We start from the raw sequence: 19,337 nt of genomic DNA, 5'->3' as shown, positions 1-19,337 counted from the left end.
AAGCCAAATTATGCAAGTTTTTCTTTTTTAAACAAACCAGAGTGAAGACAAGACATTTATTTTAACAAGACTAAGATTTAATTTTTAAAATTTGACATTTAATACAAATATGTCAGGATAACACAAATACACCTGAAATATGCCAGTGTCTGAACTTTTTATTTAACATGCAAAAAAAATCAATTAGAACACATAAAAAAACCAACTGTAAGCTGTAATTTTACATTTATACATCAGAAGTGTCCATTTTAAGAAGTTGAAATAATTAGTCAATAATATCTAAATACCGATTTATACTGCTAGAACATCTGTATACTCAAAGCAATATTCTATATTTGCCCACAGTCTGTAATGACAATTCTTCCATTTACTAGCCCTTTAGGAGAACCAAAGGATTCAATCTTTTTCACAACATCCATTCCATCTTTCACAAACCCAAATACCACATGCTTGAAGTCCAAGTGTTCCGCTTTTTTAAGTGTTATGAAGAACTGAGAATTATTCGTATCCCTGCCCTTATTTGCCATTGACAACAATCCAGGACCAGTGTGTCTCACTTCAAAATTCTCATCTTCAAATGCTGTTCCATAAATTGACCGTCCACCTGTTCCATCATGGTTAGTTATATCACCTCCCTTAATAAAATAAAAAAGAGGGCACAGCATTAACTTACAAGTCCCAAAACATAAACCAACAGCACAACTATATTCCCTTTCAACAGTAAAGACTTTGGTTTGGAAGAAGGACTCATTCTTAGTTTTCACAAGTACTGTCTTTACTTAGACATAAGGCTTCCCAGCTTCAGCAGCTTTGTTCATGGTAATGGAAGCAGTAGTGGAAAGTTTATCCCTTGTTTATCCTAACACAGCATTTTATCTTCCTGCTCCACATGATGACCGCTCCTCTAGGCCTGTCTTTCCCGCAGCCTGCTTCCTGCATCACTGAGCCCTGATAGCCAGGACCTGCATTATCTTATTGAAGGCCTGTCCTTGCTTAGTCCTTGCAGGCACAGAATTGATCATCTGAAAAAGGTTAAGGTACCAACGATCAGTAATTTCTTGCTTCTGTGCAGGCAGCAGCATTTGCCACATTACTGCTTGTTTAGGAGAGGAGCTACTGCTAGTGAGCAGCATCTTTCATCTTTCTGCAAGGCAGCAAGCTTTGGCTCCTGATTATTTGACTGTACACATAAAGGTGACAGTATAGGTTATCGTATCTTTGAAGGCAAGTCTTAATTCTTATTGAAAAGCTTCTCACTGTACCCGGAGAAAGTTCAGGCAAAGCAGAGCAAACTTAGAATATACTAATTTCATGTGATAAAAGCTCACTTTTTGTCAGGGTATGCACGGTGCGGTTAACTGTTTTAAGAAAGTCTGCTCCTTATAGGATGTGGAATACCCCGAAACAAGCTTAAACCCTAAATGAGCAATGCTGCTTTCCTCATCAGAAAGGCACAACATTTTAACAAGAGAGCCATAAAGGGCATACTTCAGACACAGGTGATACCTAATCAAGAGACTGGGTAATTTTTTATTCTGGTGATAAGCCATTCATATATTACTGTCTACTTCCGAGTTTGTAGAAGGTCGTGCCTTGTCTTCCGGGATGTAGCGACATGCAGGAACATTAGTGTAGTGTGTAAGGAAGTTGGTTCATTCTGCCTGTTACAAGTCACTAAAACTCACTGAATTACTGATGAGAATTTTAAGAAAGGAAAGGTCTATCTGAGCTATGATCAATCTCCTAAGCCTTCAGCATTTATGAAGAGCTTGCTAGTGCTACCGAATGCACACAGAGGTTTAAAACCAACACTGTCTACACAGGGGTTCAGATGCTCTGCAGGCTGATACTCTTGGTGAAAAAATTGAGTATTTTAAGCAACAGGCCACTGCATGATAATGAGATCTAGAAGACTTCTTTTAGATGGAGACTTGAGCATCTAAAATATTTGGCATATCAGTTTTACAGTGCACATTATCTGAAATACAAGGTGTACTTTAAAATGTAAAAGAAGCCTGGAAAGTAAGTGTTCTCAGCAGGTGAGCATACGGAAGTTCCTCTCTGTAGAGAGAGAAGGCTGAATGGTAGTTTTGGAAACCCCTACTTTCTTTTGGTGTTCCTGTTCAGCAACAGACCCCTTGTCCATTGTAAGAGGAGATCTCTATCTCCGTTTTTTCTTCCACACTAACATGGCAGCACTAGGTAACACTAAAGCATCAGGCAGCTGGCAGACACAGGCAGAAAGCATTTGGCTTAGGGCGGCATGTGCTGCTTGCAGCATTTCTCATCTCCTTGTAGGGAAAGGGCAGATGAGAGTATCTTGCACACTGGATTCATGCTGCCAACAAGAACGTGCTATCCTGTACAAGTTATTTTTTGAAGTGCCGTTGTTAGTTAAGATGCATCTCATTCTCTCAATGAAGAGCCTTCCTGTTATGCTTACCTGACACACAAAGTCAGTGACTATTCTGTGAAAGCTGGAGTTCTTGAATCCAAATCCTTTCTCTCCTGTGCACAGGGCCCTGAAATTTTCAGCAGTTCGAGGGACAATATTTGAAAACAGCTCCATGGTTATGTGTCCTAGAGGTTCATCATCAGCAGAAACTTCAAAATACACAACAGGGTTGGTATCCTTTGACAGTCCTGCTGCCAGAGATAAGTGTCCCTTCTGTAGTTCTGACAAGCTTAGCTGGCATTCTTCAAACCTCCTCTTGAAAGAATTGGCCATTTCTTGGCTTTTAAATCTGACTGCAAGTTGTTCCACTTTTACTTCACCATCTGAAAATAAATCCGAGAACAGGTTTCTTTAGTTCTATTCAGTACAGTCAGAAACAAATAGCTTTCGTCTTATATAATCTCCAGGGAAAAACAAAGCCACAGAAACTACAGACCACCTAGAACAAACAAAAAACACCTGAAAGACTCACCAGCATAATCTGTGGCTGTCCAAATTAAAGCATTGTTCGATGTATCAGAGGGCACTAAGTTCATTTCTTTGGTGATGACATGGTTTGCACAGACTTTAAGAACTTGGTCCCTTCTCATGAGGACTCTGTAGTATTTCTTCTGTGTATGGAAGAGGATCTTTATCTCTCCAACACCCCGCTCCTTCCACTGAGTAGCATCTCTGTCCCACCTGTACAGTTTTGCCCTCTCTTTGAAGAGAATTTCTTCATCTTCTTCTCCAGATTTTACCTCCACCTAAAAAACAGCACAGTGCAGTACCTGTTATTTCCCAGAGAGCTGCTGTCACCAACGATATTAATAGTATTACATACACTTACGATGATTCTGACATATTACAATGGAAAATTATTCGATGTGTTCCTTTCTCCAACACCATATTCATCAGACACCAAAATGAGTAAAACAGCTAGCCTTTTCAGAATTTAAAAGCCAAACCAATTCCACTGTTTGAGATCAATTATAGCAGTGCAACACTACTTTGCCATGCTGCATATGGTTTTTGGTGGGTTGTTTGTTGGGTTTTGCTTTGGGGGTGGTTTTTTTTGTTTGTTTTTGGTGGTTTTTTTTTCTTCTTTAAAAAAAAAAAACCACTACCAAGTGTTCTGCCAAGTTTCCCAGGAAAGTTTCAGGTTTGGTGAATGATGTGCACACTGAGAAGTGAAGATATAGTACTATTACCATTCCAGGTGTTACCTTTTGAACACTGTTAAAGAACTTGATATTTGCATTTGAACAGAATAAACACCGAGTACAACAAACTGACACCTGACAGCCATATCTCCTCCTCGCTTTATGTATGCATATTACTGGCCTCTAACCTCCTTTAGTTAACACATCTTCCAGAGATAAGGAACACTTGAGCGAACTGGAGAAATATGTGACAAACAACTATTTGTGGAGGGAGAAATGAGACTGAAGAGAAGGAGCAAGTAAGGGAAGAAAGAAAACCATAGAAGTCATAATATGACACACAGATGAGCAAAGGCATACAAAGTTTTGAAGAAGGTGGTTGAAGGCATGTTACGAACTGCATCAGATTTGCTGTTCAAATTAAAGGACACTGCATACTGTTTATTTGTGCTCTATTTGTCTTGCTTAATAATTATACTAATCTGTAATTAAATTATATTATTTATATAAAAGCCAGATGATATGACTATAACATCAGAAAAGTTTGAAATGGTTATTAGGCACACTAAGGCTAAATACCAAATCAAGACATGAACTACTGTGTGAAGCCTCACTCAGTAAGTTATAAGGCTACCTTCCAAGTTGAAGGTTCTCCTCCTTGAAAAACAATTTATTTTCAAACTAACAAAGTTAGTTCCCTTAGCCTTCAGGTGAAGTTAATTGTACTACATCTTCACTGCTTAGTGATTCTAGAAATCTCTTGCCTAGCTTGGAGTAAAAATTTTAAGTTGGCATGGCTTTCACACAACTGAATCTACAAGTCATGGATACAAAGCCACAGCTGAGCTGTATTAGCACTAACAGTTACTCAGTTCCCCACCTTGGTTTCCAACTGTGCTATAATGAATCAGTTTTAGCTTTTACAAGTTATATGTTCCAATTTGCACACTGATCAACACTCAGTCAAGGTATAATGAAATAAACTTTGAAGATTTTAACTGATGCACCAGACACTTCCCCAGTGCTAAGCTGTACTAGGATTTAAAACAGCAGGTGTTTCTACATAGGCAGTGCAAGAAATACAGAACAAAGCACACAACACAGAAAGCAAAGTTGGTTAAGCAAAGCGGTTTTTAAAAACTTGCGGTGTTAGCAGACATGCTTGTCTTAATGTTGTTTTATATCCCAGAAGTCCCCTTACCTCTGGTAAAGACACAATTGGCTCAAAGTGGATATCATCACTATGTACCACCTCATCATCACTACCACCTTCATCTTCATCTGCTTTACAGGCTGTCTCTCCAAACACAGCTGCTCCTGTATTCGCCCATTTGAAGTTTCTATCTACAATTAAGATATTTACATTTTAAACTTTGTATTTTTTCTTCCGGACAAAAACTTGCAGAAAACTGTTGTTAACTGATCGATCAGTGGAAATTTGGTGCACAAAAGTTACACTGTATGAAGCAGAAGTCCAGCCAAGTGTCTGTCTTAGACAAGTTTAACTCACCTTTTGAACCAAAAGCAAAGTCTCCAGAGTTTTTGGAAGCCAGATCTGCAAATGACAAGCCTGCAGTATTGCCGAAACCAAATGAGACGATTCTGTTTTCTATCAAATAAGAGGGGAAAGTCAAAAGGTTTCTCTCAGCTTTTCTTAAAGAAAATGTGTTGAATGTTATGTAGTCACAAAAATAAACTGGAGAAGTCTCTACAGTATTTTCCTCTTCCAAGAAATTTAAAGTTTGCCTGCCACTTGTCATAATGACAGTCGTTTATTATGGTTAAAAAAAAAAGGACTCACGACAGATAGTTTCAGCATGCTACTTCTGTGCAGATCCACAGAGCTCTAAGTATTCATGTGGTATTTAACAGTAAACTAATGAAAGAAAGTACATCATGTATAAATTATGCAACAGACACTAGCATTGCTCTGTAGTAGTGCCATTTGAACACATCAGAATCTTATGCATATAATTATTTTAATCCCTAGTCACATTTTTACTAGATTGGTACTCATGCTTCTAATTCAGTATTGGTACTACTTCTCTGCAAGGCAGCAGCTACATTAGATAAGTATGCTTTTCTGTAGATTAGTTTAAGTACGAAAAAACCCAGAACATACTCCTGACCTTACCTTGTGTTGACTCTGAGCAGTCCGAATCACTTTTTTTAGTTGACAAGTCTACAGGTTTGTCATCAGCTCCTGATAAAGTCTGTGGTACATGCACAGTTTCTGTGGTGGAATCTGGTTCTTCATTGTTGGTAGCTGACTGGACAAATACTGTCACCTCACCAGTTGATGGAATAGGTACTTCCTCCTTACTGGTACAGACTAAGTCAGTTGAGCTTGTAACCTCATTCTCCTGAGATTAATTAAAAAAAGTAAAGTAATAAGCAAATAAGCTAGAAGAGCCTAGTATACAAGCCATCTCCTCAGGAGACTGAGAAGAGTCATTTTAGGAAGAAAGGACACCAAGAAAAATCATTGTAAGCTTTCTGAAGTTTTTCATTACACTTAACATACATTGGACATTAACTTGACAAGAGACTGAAGTATCTTTGAAGTAGGATGCTTTCAAAAAAAAAATACTGTTACTTTCTGAAATAAATTTAGTCCTTATACATACACATTAGGAGAGATTTTACTAGCCAAAGCAGTTTATACTTTATGAGAACAGCTGTACCTCCTTTCTCTTCCCAAGGAACTTAAGATCTAAGCTTCCGTTTCAGTGTTGGCAAAGACTTGAGGCACAGCCACAAAAGAGTCAAATAGTTTTTCACCACTGGATGTTTTAGTTCTCACAAGGTAAAAACTATGTAGTCTCATACATACGTGAAGTAATTGTACAACTTTAATGACAAAAAGTTTAGTAAAGATTTAGTTCTTACTTTTGTTTCTTGAATTTTAACTTCTGTCTGAAAGTCTTCTGGACTGTCATCCTCAGTATCACTGCTGACACCGCAGACAGATGTAGAAGGAACCTGCAGAGTTTCTGCTTTAGCTTTCTCCTCAGGAGCTGGTTTCTTTTCCCAAGCAGTAACACATTCTCTTTCACTGTCGAATTCATTTTTTCCTGTGATGCCTACTGCAAAAAATAAAAATTAGTGGAAAATAGCTGGAAAGGCAGCTAAATACTGGAGTATTTTTTGGCACCTACATTATAAAATAACCTCATGATAGCCAGAGCAAGCTGAAGTAAGATTTCAAGAGTTTTTCAAATAGCATTACTGTTTAAACAGTGGAAGCAAAGACTAACTTAACTCCACTTGGGGTGACTAGAATTGGAAGTTCATCATACTTGGTTTTCTATGGCTATCAGGGAATTTCCATGCAATGATGAAGAGTTCAATCTTGCAGCTGCCACTACTACTAGCTTCCTTCAGCATTTGCTCATATTTCAGATGGCTCAATATATACCACCTCTTTCTAGCACATATCCTCAAAAAAAACCCCAAACTTCACTTCTAGAAGTATCTACCTAGATTTTCAGTTATGCAACACTGAAGTCTGAGGCACAGCCAAAGTAGACATAAACATAAGCAGCAAATTTAATCTTCTACACCCGTATTTTTAGTATAAAGACCAAATACCTTTTTTTTTTTTAAATTGAACAATATTAACTTATAAGCTTAATTTAAATTGACTATCTGCAGAAGTAGCAAGTATTCACAGATGTAGACAACTTTTGTCTTGCACAGTATCATGCAAAGCTGAATTCTTCATGTTCAGGAACACACTTTGTTGTTCTTGTTTAGAGGCCACCTGAAATGTACATTTCTCATTCAGGTACCACTTCACTGCTAACTAACAGTTCAACATACTGAGCTTAAAGCTGTATTTTGAGATGCAGCTTTTCTGCTCCTAGCATCAGTGCTTCTAAAAACTATCTCGGGAAACATAAAATTCATCTTAGATCCCAAGTGTCCTTCAGATTTAAAGCTTAAAATTTCTTATATACTGAAACAAGTATTGTGTTTTAAGACATACCTTTTACAGGATCTTGCAATTTCTTTTTCTCTTCTGAATCACTGGGATACAGTCTTCCATTAAGTTTCTTAACAGCTGTTTCATAGTCTTCATCTTAAATATAGGAAACAAGCGTAAGTTCTCAGGCATCCTCTAAGTACAGAGGAGTCTGCTTCCGACTCACAAGCCTAGCAAGCATGCATAATTTTTGCTTATGTTTTAAGAGTTCCACAGGTCAGTAAGCTTTCACTTCCTATTTTGCATACATGTGCTTCAGCGTGCTATTGACACTTTTCTCAGCCTAGATTGTTATGGACATGTGGCACAGGTTTTGTTTTCAGAAAACATTTCTTGTTGAGTGATTTTATTAAGAGTACCACTAAACAGAATTGGGAAAGAAGACTGAAGATCTTTTATATAAAAACTAGCAAGCTCAGATATTTGTGGGAGGGGGCTTCTCATCTCCCATTTTCTGTTTAATACAATGCTTCAGAATAAATAAATAATAAAATAAATAAATAAATAAGCCATTAGTCTAGCATTTAGGGAACCTGAGTATGTTCCTTTTTGATAAAGGCTGCCTTGTATTTGTCTCTAAAAATAATTACATAAGTAAGCCTCTTGCTCAAATGAGACTAAGCTCAAACATTCGATTATTTAGTCTTACCTAACCAACTGCATTGGTAATATCAGTGTCAACACCAATAACACAGCAATACAAATTCCCTTTAGTCATTCCTGGGCCTCCATTGTACTATTCTGTCTTGAAGACCCGAGTGTACATCTTTGGGCATAAGGAAGATGACAGGATTATTTCCCATCAGTCCAAACAAAGATATTTGAGTGTCTAATGGTTTCAATAGTATTCATAGAACAATAGAGTATCTCAAGTTGGAAGGGACCCATAAGGATCATCGAGTCCAGCTCCCTGCTCCTTGTGGGACTACCTAAAACTAAACCATATGATTAAGAGCATCATCCAGACACTCCTTGAACTCTGACAGGCTTGGTGCCATGACCACTGCCCTGGGGAGCCTGTTCCAGTGACTGGCCACCCTCTTTGTGAAGAACCTTTTCCTGATGTGCAATCTGAACTTCCCCTGACACAGCTTCACTCCGTTTCCTCATGTCCTGTCGCTGGTCACCAAAGAGAGGAGGATCAGCACCTCCTGCGCTGCTGACCCTCTTGAGGAAGGTGTAGAGTGCCATGAGGTCACCCCTCAGCCTTCTCTTCTCCAAGCTGAACTAACCAAGTGACCTCAGGCGCTCCTTGTAAAGTCTTGCCCTTGAGGCCTTTCACCATCCTGGTCGCCCTCCTCTGGACACACTAATAGTCTGATGTCCTTCTTACATTGAGGCACCCAAAACTGCACACAGTACTCGAGGTGGGGCCACACCAATGCAGTGTATTACACCTTTTCCCCACAAAAAGGCAACACAAAGATCAGCTTTGGCACTTCTTACCATCATCCTCGTCGCTCACATATCCAGGCTTATTCTTGTAACAGAAGAATGTTGAGGGTAGCTTGAGAAAGCCAGCGAGAGCTCTCTGTTCAGGGGTAGGTGTTAACTCGTAAACTATTATAACCTCATCAGATGGAAGACCGTCTTCTGACATTGCTGTCTTCTCAGCTTTTTTACAGAAATTGAACAAACCATTAAAATGGAATAGTTTCAGAACAGGGAATATCATTAACCCCACATTGCCATTATTACAGAACTGAATTAGTTCTAATGCAGTTACAAACACATTTGGAGCCTACATATTTTCTGTTGATCCCCAGGAAGCAAAAAATCAAAGTTACAGAATGCTAGGACAGAGCATCCTGTTAAAACTTAAGAAATTCTAACCTGCATGCCCAACTACATACTGTTCTATTGCCTATGAAATTCAAGTATCAGAACAGAAACAGGGCTGCATCTTTGTATTGTTACAAGGATTATTTAATTAAGTCCTCACATCAAACAAAATACAACTATGGAGAAGAGGGATATAGGTGTCATCTAGAGGTAGAGAGGCAAACTTCAGGCCTGAAAAAAGAAAAAGTGAAGTTGTCTACAGGAACATGTCCTACTGAATTGCTTAAAGTGCTTTAAGTTCTAGAAAATATTAAACAGCAACTGAATAGAACTTATTTCAGATTACCTACGGGAAATTTGAGCTTTTTATTAGCTAATCGCAATTTACCATAATAGCCACTGAGAAACTTTTATTGTTACAGAAGTAAAATATTGCTTTCAGCCTATTTAACTAGCCTTTCCAGCAAGGACAAATACCACTATCAATTTTATTATATAGCTTTTTCTCCTCTTCCCTTCAACATTATGTTGTCGATTCCACTTGTATGGAAAGAACAGAGCATAATCAAAGGTTAAAGCTGAAAGCACAGCCTAGAGCAAACTGCAGAAAAACATATGGCTATAAGAACAGACAGATTTGGAAACAAAGATTTGAGTTTATTATGAGAGAATGGAAGCAAAGAGGGAGGATATACCAGTTTAGGCATCATGTATTGTTTGGTTGGGGTTTTGTTTGTTTGGGTTTTAGTGTTTTGAGAGAGGGATTTGGGGGGTAAAGGTGTGAGAAACAAATGTTAACTATTTATAAGAATTACCCCATAAGTACATCAATATCCACGCATCAGCTGTTTCTAAGAACAATTTAACTGCTTTAGTAAGTCAACCTACTTGTTAATATTCTCCAGGTTTGAGTTAAACCAGTCAGCAGAATTTGAAGGGTGCTCTCAAAAGCTCACTGTTCTTTTCATTAGAAAATATTTGTTAAGTTTGTGGCACAATGTAGTCAGTGGGAACCTAAAGCTTCAGCTAGGAACCAGACTACTACTCGGTTCCTGAGGAACACTGATTTTCCTGCTCATGCAATTTGATATTCATTATTGCAAGAGGAGACAAGGACAGAAGCGTAATGTTTATAGACATACTCCTTGATCCTCTGACACAACTGAGACACTAAAATAAATCTGCTTTTTAAAAGTAGTTTTCCCACTAGTATCTTCCAGTAGATTAAGAGCAATATAAAGTAGTAGAGTAAAAGCAAAATCCAAAGTACTAGTTCAAATTTAAGTCTTTTTTTGAAGTGTTCCCTCCCCAACCTTTGCCCCAGTTGACTCTCCCTTTGATTACAAGTTAATCATTTCAGGCATTCATATACCAGAGGGTAGCTCAAACCCATTATCAGCACATAGAGTCTTGTAGAGTAATCCTTTTTGCTCACTTTTTAAAAATCTCAATAGCTCTTCTGAGCCTGCATAAAGTAAATGTAGGATAAAATTCTTGAACAGCAAATTTCTAAGTTCATATCATGACAGCAGGCTACAGACGTTTTCATGTATTTTCTCAGAATCTTATGCAAAAAACTCACTAACCCTAGCTGATTTAAGAATTAGGAGTACATCTAGTACCACGTTATCAAGATACATAGGTATCCTGCATATTAGCATGTGTTTTATTCACTCCGATTAATTAAGCAAGTGTCTCAATTGGACTCAGTAAGTTTGCACCAAGTTCACCACAGAGGTTTAAATATGGAGTATTTAGTCTTACAGCCATTAAAGGTCACAGCAAAAAATAGCTTTCCTTAGGATTAGAGAATTTACAAAAATGTATCTTTGACAAAAAAAAAAAAAAGAATTCTTCCAAAGTCAGTCAGGTAGATGGCAAAAGTGTGAGCTTCCTTTAACCTGAGCACTATAAAGCTAGCTAGAAGACCCTGGCAACAGAGGATATAGTCCACCATATTCGAAAGACAGCATTCCCAAAGAATTATCATGCAGTCTCTCTCAGTAGCCTTTGTGCAAAGTAGCTGAATAAGAGAAATACATTAAAAAGTCACTTCAGATGAATCCATAGGTAAAGTTCTCCATGAAGTTGATCTGTCAAACACTGGATTAAGATTCTATTGTTCCAAACATCCACTCAAAGTGACAAAAGGGTTCAACAACAAAGATTAAGATTACAACATGTATTTGCCCTCAGAATATTAAGACTGAGCAAGATGTTCATTGGTTCTGTTAAGTCAGTTTCTACTCACCCTCCCCACAAGAAAGTTAACTTCTCTTATTAAAAAAATGCTGCAAACAGCTTAAATATATCTTCACAGGCAGCCATGAAAACAAAGAGCCATGCATACATACAACATATTCTTAAAAGACTGTTGGTTTTGTGATAATAGAACTTTCTACTCAGGGGAAAAAATCCACACAAAACATTGTTAGTATATGGAAGAAACAAAATAAAGAACAATACCATGCACAACAGTTCTTTTCACTGGTGTATTATATTTTTGCTTTTGTTTCAACTGACATTAAGACCAGGTAGGCCTAAATATCTAGCTAGTCACAATACTGATTTTTTTTTTTTCATGCATGTATCAGTGAATATCTTCTGGATATCAGAGAAAAGCACCAGAGTTTAAACATTAATGCATGTAACTGATACAGTAACATGCAATTGAGATAACTTTGATTTAGACTTGTAAAGCATTTATAAAAAGCTCATGACCTGACCTGAGAAAAACTTAAGTACTTTTGCATGGAGGTGCAGAACTACTATGAGGTTAAATTTCTTTTGATTGTTGCACTAGCACAACTCAGAAGCCGGTCCCCATGAGAAAGCCTCAGATTATATTTGCATTGGGTAGGCTTGAAAACCTAATTTGGAAAGGACTTCTCAAAGTCATTTGCTATTAAGTCAATGCTCAAAACAAAGCCACCAAAAAGCTACACTGAAGACAATTATCAACTGTAAATAAATCATTAAGTATATAATCATATGCTAGTTATCAGAAAAGCAGAAGTGAAGAACAGTCTGAAGTACCAGGAAGGCATATTTTGTTTGGCTGGTTTTTTTTAAATATACACACACACCCTCACACACCCCCAATATAAAAACAGGATCAATTTGAGGTAGCAAAAGTTCTCGCATGTATGCATTGGCGCAGAATGCTTAATCGCTTCCCATTGAATGCTTAAAAGAAAACCGAGTTGTTAATAAACTCCATGGACAGGGATGCCTAAAAACATGGAACAGTTGACTTTAGATCATATATACAGGAGTTCAGTGTTTAAATAAAAACAGTTTCTCTAGAAATACGATTTTGGGAAAACGTTTGGAATGACATTTTTAAACAATGTAAGACACTAACATTAGAAGACTGTCTTGTGCAGACTAGAATAAAAATTTGCTTTTTAAAATTAAAATGCTGTTGAACTGTGTAAGTTGAGTATGCTTACAGCAAGCATACTTGCAAGAAGCACCGTTAGTAACATCTTATAATGACATATAATCAAACTATAAGCCATAACAGTTTTGGTTATAGGTTCTGAATGTAACCAAATTGGTTACTCAGCAAAAGTTTTCTGACCAGCTAAGGTGGACTTCATATTATACATGAAGTATATACACATAAGCAGTAGCTAAGGAGTTGGCTCTCTCATTTCTGTGCGCTCCTTGTTTTTAAAAGCACGGTAATTACCATATTGATAATCGGGAAACTGAATTGGACATTTCCAACGGAGAGGCTAAATACATTCAAGCGTTTTACTGGATAACCTGTCTTGAGATCTTCAAGCATATTACATTGAAGTGGAAGACCTCAGGTACTAAGAGGTGTACTCTCTAAAACTAACAGGAGAATTTAATTTCTTTAGAAGAGGGGAATTTTAGAGATCCAGTGTGCATGTTCAGTAAAACTGTGATGGAGAAGTGCAAGGCAGATACCCTCAGAAAATAAGGCAAACAGAAGCCAAAAGCTTAAACAGGGCCATCCATTGTGCTAGCTCATATTAACACACTAAGGGCTAGAGACATTCTCCAATAGGACAAATACAGTAGTCAGACAGACAATTTTGAAGTACTCTTCTTCAGCATGCATGTTAATTATAAGGATTACTGAGCCAACTGCTTTGCCACAGTTGGGTTACCGTCCATGCCTGCTAAAGTGTTTTTATCACACGTTCAGTGCAGTATGTAAATACCTTTACTATCAGGTTGCAAGGAAGATGAGCTTGTCCAAAAGGCCATTGGATTAGATTTAAAAAGGCTAAAATTAAATCCTAAAAAAAAATAAATTGTTTGGATATAAGTGTGTACCTGGAATTTTAAAAGGGTAAGACAGACTTATGTATGTTCTGGAAGCATTCCGTAGTCATATTTCACAGTAGGAAATTTCATCTGTTAATTCTGCACAAGCTTATCCAACCCACGTGACTAGGCTGCAGCTATCATCTTCTGCCACATCACTTTATTATACTTCAGTTAATAAACAGACAGTATGTCTTCATAATTCTGAGACTAGTATGTAAATTAAAACTATCAACTGATTAAACAGTCTTGCACTGACGGGAAGCAGCACATGAAGCCTTCAAAGAGAAGCACTCTACCATTAAAATGCCAGTAAATCCCATTCTTCTCACAAAGACACTTCAGCACATTATAGTGGTCATGTCGCAGACACAACTTCTGCAAGCACATCATTTTCAGACAGTGTCAGAAACTGTGTAACTAAGGATGTAATCACATGATCTCTTTTCAGGCTAAGGAAAGAGGCTAACATCTGGTGTTATTTAAGCTACACATGTGAAATTGCAGAGGCCAATAATTAAGACTTTAAACAAATGTATAGAGAGTAGTTTTAGAATACCCACCTGTTCAATCATGGGGGTAATTGAAATTTTAGCTGAAGCATACATTTGCTGTTCTCACACTTTACCACTCAGAGCAAAGGCCCAGGTACATACACTACCAACCTAACCACCTATTTAAGTCTCAAAAAGTGAATTCACAAGCTCCTTCTTTAAGCACTTAAGTCTGAGATTCAAGTACAGCACTTCAGAGTTATAGGGGATTTCAGGTAGGAGCTTTCTCACTAATCAACAAAACTCCATCCTGCATCACACACTTTCATTTTTATATGAAAATAATTATGACTTAAAATTCACTCCTTTAGTTGAAACTCTTGAAGATGTGGGTACCCGCATTAGAACTGAAAGAAACTAGATATTAACGAGACAACAAAGAGTAATGAATAGCATAGAGATGACTGCTTAATAAGTTGCATAGTTGAATAAACTACTAGTTCAATTGACACTCACCTTTTTCCAGAATTCTAAATGAGAAGTTAGAGGGTCCATCTTGTGTTGAAGTAGGCAAGTTGTCTACCTTGCTGTCTAGAGGCTTCTGAAGAGCACTAGAGCTTTTTGGTGGTTCAGAGACTTCCAGTTCTTTCTCCACTGTGTTCTGAGACATTGGAATATGGTCTTCACTCTTTCTTGGAGGATTAAAGCTGAAGCCAAAGAGAGAACCAGTGGCTGAAGTATTTCCAAACGTGAATGTCTTTGACTTTTCATTACTGAAAATGCTCTTGACAGATTCAGATCCAAATACAAACTTAGGAGGAGAAACCACTGTTTTTGTTGGTGTTTCAGAAGTGTTTGACACCTCTGCAACCTCTACAGTTACATCAGAAGTATCATCACCATGGCTGAGGTCAGTTCTTTCTCTGGTAGTTTCTTCTAGTACAGCTACAGCGTTTTTACCACACGGAGATTCCTTTGGCGTATTGGCACGAGAAGAAAGAGGTGTTATCAGCGTCTCTCTCTCTTGGGCATGCTTTGCTTCATCAAAAATTTGCTTAAATGAGTCTGCAACATCTTGCAGCTTGAATCGCACAGCTAGAAGTTCTACTTTCCTTTCCCCATCTGCAAAGTCACATGCAGTCCATACCCATGCTCTATCGGATCCTTTCATTTGTTGCATATTCATATCTGGTGTTATTCTATGATTAGCACAGAGTTTTAGTACCTGGTCCCTTCTCATTACTATACGCACTTGTTTGCTGTCATAGTTCTGTAATATCTTGATATCCCCAATACCTCTCTCTTTCCACTGATTAGCATCTTTGTCATATCTGTAGAGCTTAGCTCTGTGACTGAAGACAACTTGCTCATTTTCCTCACCACTGGTCACTTCCACGAGGTCAGGCAGAGGCACCACAGGTTCAAAGTACTGCCCATCTCTCTCTTCTTCTTGAGTAACATCAGAATCTTCATCTGTGCCTACTGATGTTCTACTCTGGTTCTGTTTGGCAGGAGATTTGGATGGGCTCAAAGCAGATTTAAAGCTGAAACTAAAACCTGTGGTAGACTCTCCAAATCTAAACAGATTTTTCCTTACAGGGCTACTTGCAAGAGGTGATGCATATACAGAACTACTTACACTATCATCCAATGCTTCTTCACGCAAGTCATAGTTATCCCATTCCAGAGTAGGCCCAGTACTTTCAGCATGCGGCTTTATAACCAGATCAGAAGTACTACTGGCACAAACAGAGTTTACATTTTCCTCTTCTGACAGTTTAGTTTTGTCATCTGTCAGAAATGTTTTGAGATCCTTTAAGCCACACTTCATTTCTTCTGCTTTCTGTATAAGTTGAGCTGTCCTACCTGTATCAACAAGTTTATGGGGTGTCTGCAGTGGTATATCTAGTAGCAGCCTCTGACATTCTTCAAACTTCTGTTTGAACTCCTCAGCCTGCTCTGGTGTCTTAAATTTTGCTGCCAGATGTTCCAACTTTGCATCACCATCAGAGAAGTCATTGGCCATCCACATCCATGCTTTGTCTGAGCCAGACAGCTGTTTCAAGTTCATTGTTGTTGTTATCCAGTGATTTGCACACACCTTTAGTACCTGCTCACGCCGCATTAATATTCTTACTTTGCCGTTAACTTCATTTTTAAGAATCTTCAGGTTGCCCACCCCACGTTCTTTCCACTGGCTTGTTTCTGGATCAAACCTGAACAGCTTTACTCTTTGGGAGTATAACACTTTCTCATCTTCCTCTCCTGTAAATGGTTCTACTTTTTCAGGCATCTGAACTATAGGTTCAAAATGGATGTCATCACTGTCCTCTGTCTTATACACATCATCATCCTTCTCACCAAGGTCAGCAGATGTGTTTGCTTTGTGATCTATTTTAGAATCCTGTGAAGAAAACAACTTTTCACCTGCACCTGAAAAGCCTTTGAAGTTAGGGTCTTTTTTGCCAAACTGAAAGCCTTCTTCCCCGTGAGTACTTTTTGCAAGCTCGGCAAAAGTAAAAGTGCTGCTATTTTGCCCAAAAACAAAGTCACCTTTCTCCTTGTTTGCTGTTTCTTGAAATTGGAATGCAATTCCGCTATCTGAAGGCAGTTCCTTTTTGTCTTTTTCATCAATGCTTTTTAAGCTGCCAGTTGTACACTCTTTGGATGGCTCATCTTTCTTAGTGGTATTTTTACTGGACTCCTGTATCCCAAATTTAAATCTGCCTGGAGGCACTGGCATTGAAAAGCTAAATCCTTCCTTTGGAGACTTAGCTTCAGTATCAGAAGGAATCTGAAATGTAAATGATGGTGTCTTGCCTTGCTCAGCATGACCAAACTTAAAGCCCTTTTCTAAGAAATCACACTTAAAGCCTGTTCCCAACTGTCCTACACCAGGTTCAGATAATTTACTTTTCAAGCCAAAAGCAGGAGTTGACGAAGCATCACCAGCAGGCTTACCAGATGGATTTGGTGTTTGGCAGGCTACGCAGACTGGTGAAGAACCTTTGTTCCTCACAAGACAAGTACTACAATCCCACTGCCCTTCCTTTTTAGTAAAAAGCCCTTCAAATCCATTTTTCTGTGGCTTACTTGCATCAGCAATGGAACCAAACCTGGGAGCAGGGGATGCCTGAACAGTAGGTATAGGCACATTTGGCTGACTTTGCAAGTTAGGATTCTGACAAGAACGACAGTTCGCATCTTTTGCTTCATTTTGGACTAGGCACACAGAGCAGTCCCACTGACCTTCTTTTTTAGAAAAAGCAGTCCCCAAGTCATTTTGAATAGCCTTTGGAGCAATTGCTTGGCCAAGTTTAAAGGAAGTTTGTTGACCAGATGCCGCTGTATTAGTTTTGTTTGGATTCTGGCAGGCAACACACTTGGAGGCAGTGGGTTTGTTTCTTACTAAACAGACACTGCAGTCCCACTGACCTTCCTTTTTAGCAAAAGCAGATCCAAATTTGTCCTGCACAGTGTTACCACTGGCTTTGAAACTTGCAGCAGAGTCAGTTAATGGGGTGCCATGTGTTTCCCACATATCTGGATTTGGACTTTGACACGATACACAATTCTTTGCAGTTGCTTCATTTGGAACTAAACATACTTTACACTCCCATTGATCCTTCTTCAAGAGATGCTGCCCAAACCTACCAGAATAGGTTTGCGGGGCTTCCTTTCCAAATGAAAAAGTGGTAGGGCCAGACGCAGTTGTAGCTGTAAGGCCGCCTTTGCTATCAGATTCACTGCTCACCCCATCTTTCGGGAACTGAAAGTCGAAGTTCAGGGTCCCAGAAAAGGATCTGCTCGGCTCCTTGATGTCCTGATTTGTTGTTTCTCTTGCAGTCCCACTACTCTGAGTCACAGATGTGTCAACATTTGATCCCAAGGTTTTTAAAATATCCTGTGCCTCCTCAAACTTACTTTTGAAAAGCATTGCTTCCTCAGGTGTTTTAAATCTAATTGCAAGCTGTTCTGGTTTTGGCAACTCATCTGCATAATCTAAAGCATGCCATACAAATGACTTATCTGATGCAGCATTTGGAGTTAATTTCATATCAGTATTTATGTAGTGATTTGCACAGATTTTCAGCACTTGGTCCCGTCTCATTAAGAGACGAAATTTGCCAGACACTTTATGTTTCAGTATTTTCACATTTCCAATACCCCTTTCTTTCCATTCTTTAGATTCTGCATCAAAACGAAAGAGCTTGGCTCTGTTGCAGAAGAATTCTTCTTCATCTTCCTCACCTGTCTTTACTTCAATCTTGTCAGGGAGTGGCACCACAGGATCAAAATGAGGACCATCATCATCCTCATCTCCACCATGGGTGCTTCCTCCCTCTGTTTCATGACTTCTATTGGCCAAATCCGAATTTGAAGTCATAAATACAGGCTTGCTTGGTTCTTGGACACTAAACATATCACTCTTCTCAAAACCCAGGTTTTTGTGTGCGTTTTGTCCCATGTTTTCTCTAAAAGAGTTGCCTGGCATATGTTTATTGCTAAAATTGAAGAGATTTCTTTGATTATTTGTGTGATCGTTAACTGGTTTTTGTTCGATGTATCTATCATCCTGTAAAGGTTTATCAGGTGCCAGAAGGCCCAAGAGGCTTTCGCTGCTATTAAAAGCTGCATTAGCAGGCTGCACTGCAGCTTGAAGAGAAGAAAAGGTGAAGTCTCCATCATTAGACTTGAAGTTAGTGTTGAATTTAAAAGTTGTTGGCTGACTCGACTGTGCTGGTGTTGGCAGAGATGTTTTTGAAGCTTCTGCTGTTCCTGGCTGTTCAAATTTAGATTTCGGAAATTCTATCACTTTTGATTCTGCAGGCTTTAAAGTCGGTGGCGCGACTGAAGGCTTTGTGAAATAGCCTGGTTCAGGCAATGGTGGATTTGTACTTGCCTGCGGAACACTGTAATTGTAGTAATCATCACCCCTACGAGGAGAAATGAGTGCAGTAGCAGAGGAATCAAAACGCAGAGGTGTGCCATATATTTCTTGGGAAAACATACAGGCAGAAGTGTTTTGCAGAGGTGGTGTATGCATCGGTTGTTGGTAAGCGTATATATGCTGCTGAGGTGTAAGTCGGTTCATGCCATAGACAGGAGCCTAAAGAGTGAGCAGAAAGCAATTGCTTTGCTTATTACGGTAACACAGAGGACAAAGTCTTACTGTG

General features: G+C 38.6%; 2 protein-coding genes across 2 annotated transcripts in view; both read right to left on the bottom strand.

Annotated features, from left to right (window-relative positions):
* Positions 1-55: 55 nt before the first annotated feature.
* Positions 56-14,753, bottom strand: LOC143171346 (E3 SUMO-protein ligase RanBP2-like). The gene is made up of 10 exons (XM_076360275.1): positions 14,677-14,753; positions 9,029-9,196; positions 7,586-7,678; positions 6,487-6,683; positions 5,732-5,960; positions 5,108-5,206; positions 4,799-4,941; positions 2,928-3,201; positions 2,444-2,778; positions 56-635 (listed from the first exon to the last, which is right to left on the bottom strand). Exons 2-10 carry the CDS (start codon positions 9,180-9,182, stop codon positions 330-332), a joined length of 1,830 nt encoding a protein of 609 aa, XP_076216390.1. The 5' UTR covers positions 9,183-9,196; positions 14,677-14,753; the 3' UTR covers positions 56-329.
* RGPD4 (RANBP2 like and GRIP domain containing 4) overlaps positions 14,657-19,337 on the bottom strand; it is a 19,166-nt gene continuing 14,485 nt past the window's right edge. The window contains exon 16 of the mRNA XM_076336393.1: positions 14,657-19,270. Within this exon, the coding sequence (XP_076192508.1) occupies positions 14,657-19,270 (4,614 nt within the window). The remainder of the gene's footprint in view (positions 19,271-19,337) is intronic.

The sequence above is a fragment of the Aptenodytes patagonicus genome, chromosome 1 (assembly GCF_965638725.1).
Source record: "Aptenodytes patagonicus chromosome 1, bAptPat1.pri.cur, whole genome shotgun sequence".
In the NCBI taxonomy this organism is placed as follows: domain Eukaryota; kingdom Metazoa; phylum Chordata; class Aves; order Sphenisciformes; family Spheniscidae; genus Aptenodytes; species Aptenodytes patagonicus.
This window is presented reverse-complemented; position numbering and strand designations above follow the sequence as displayed.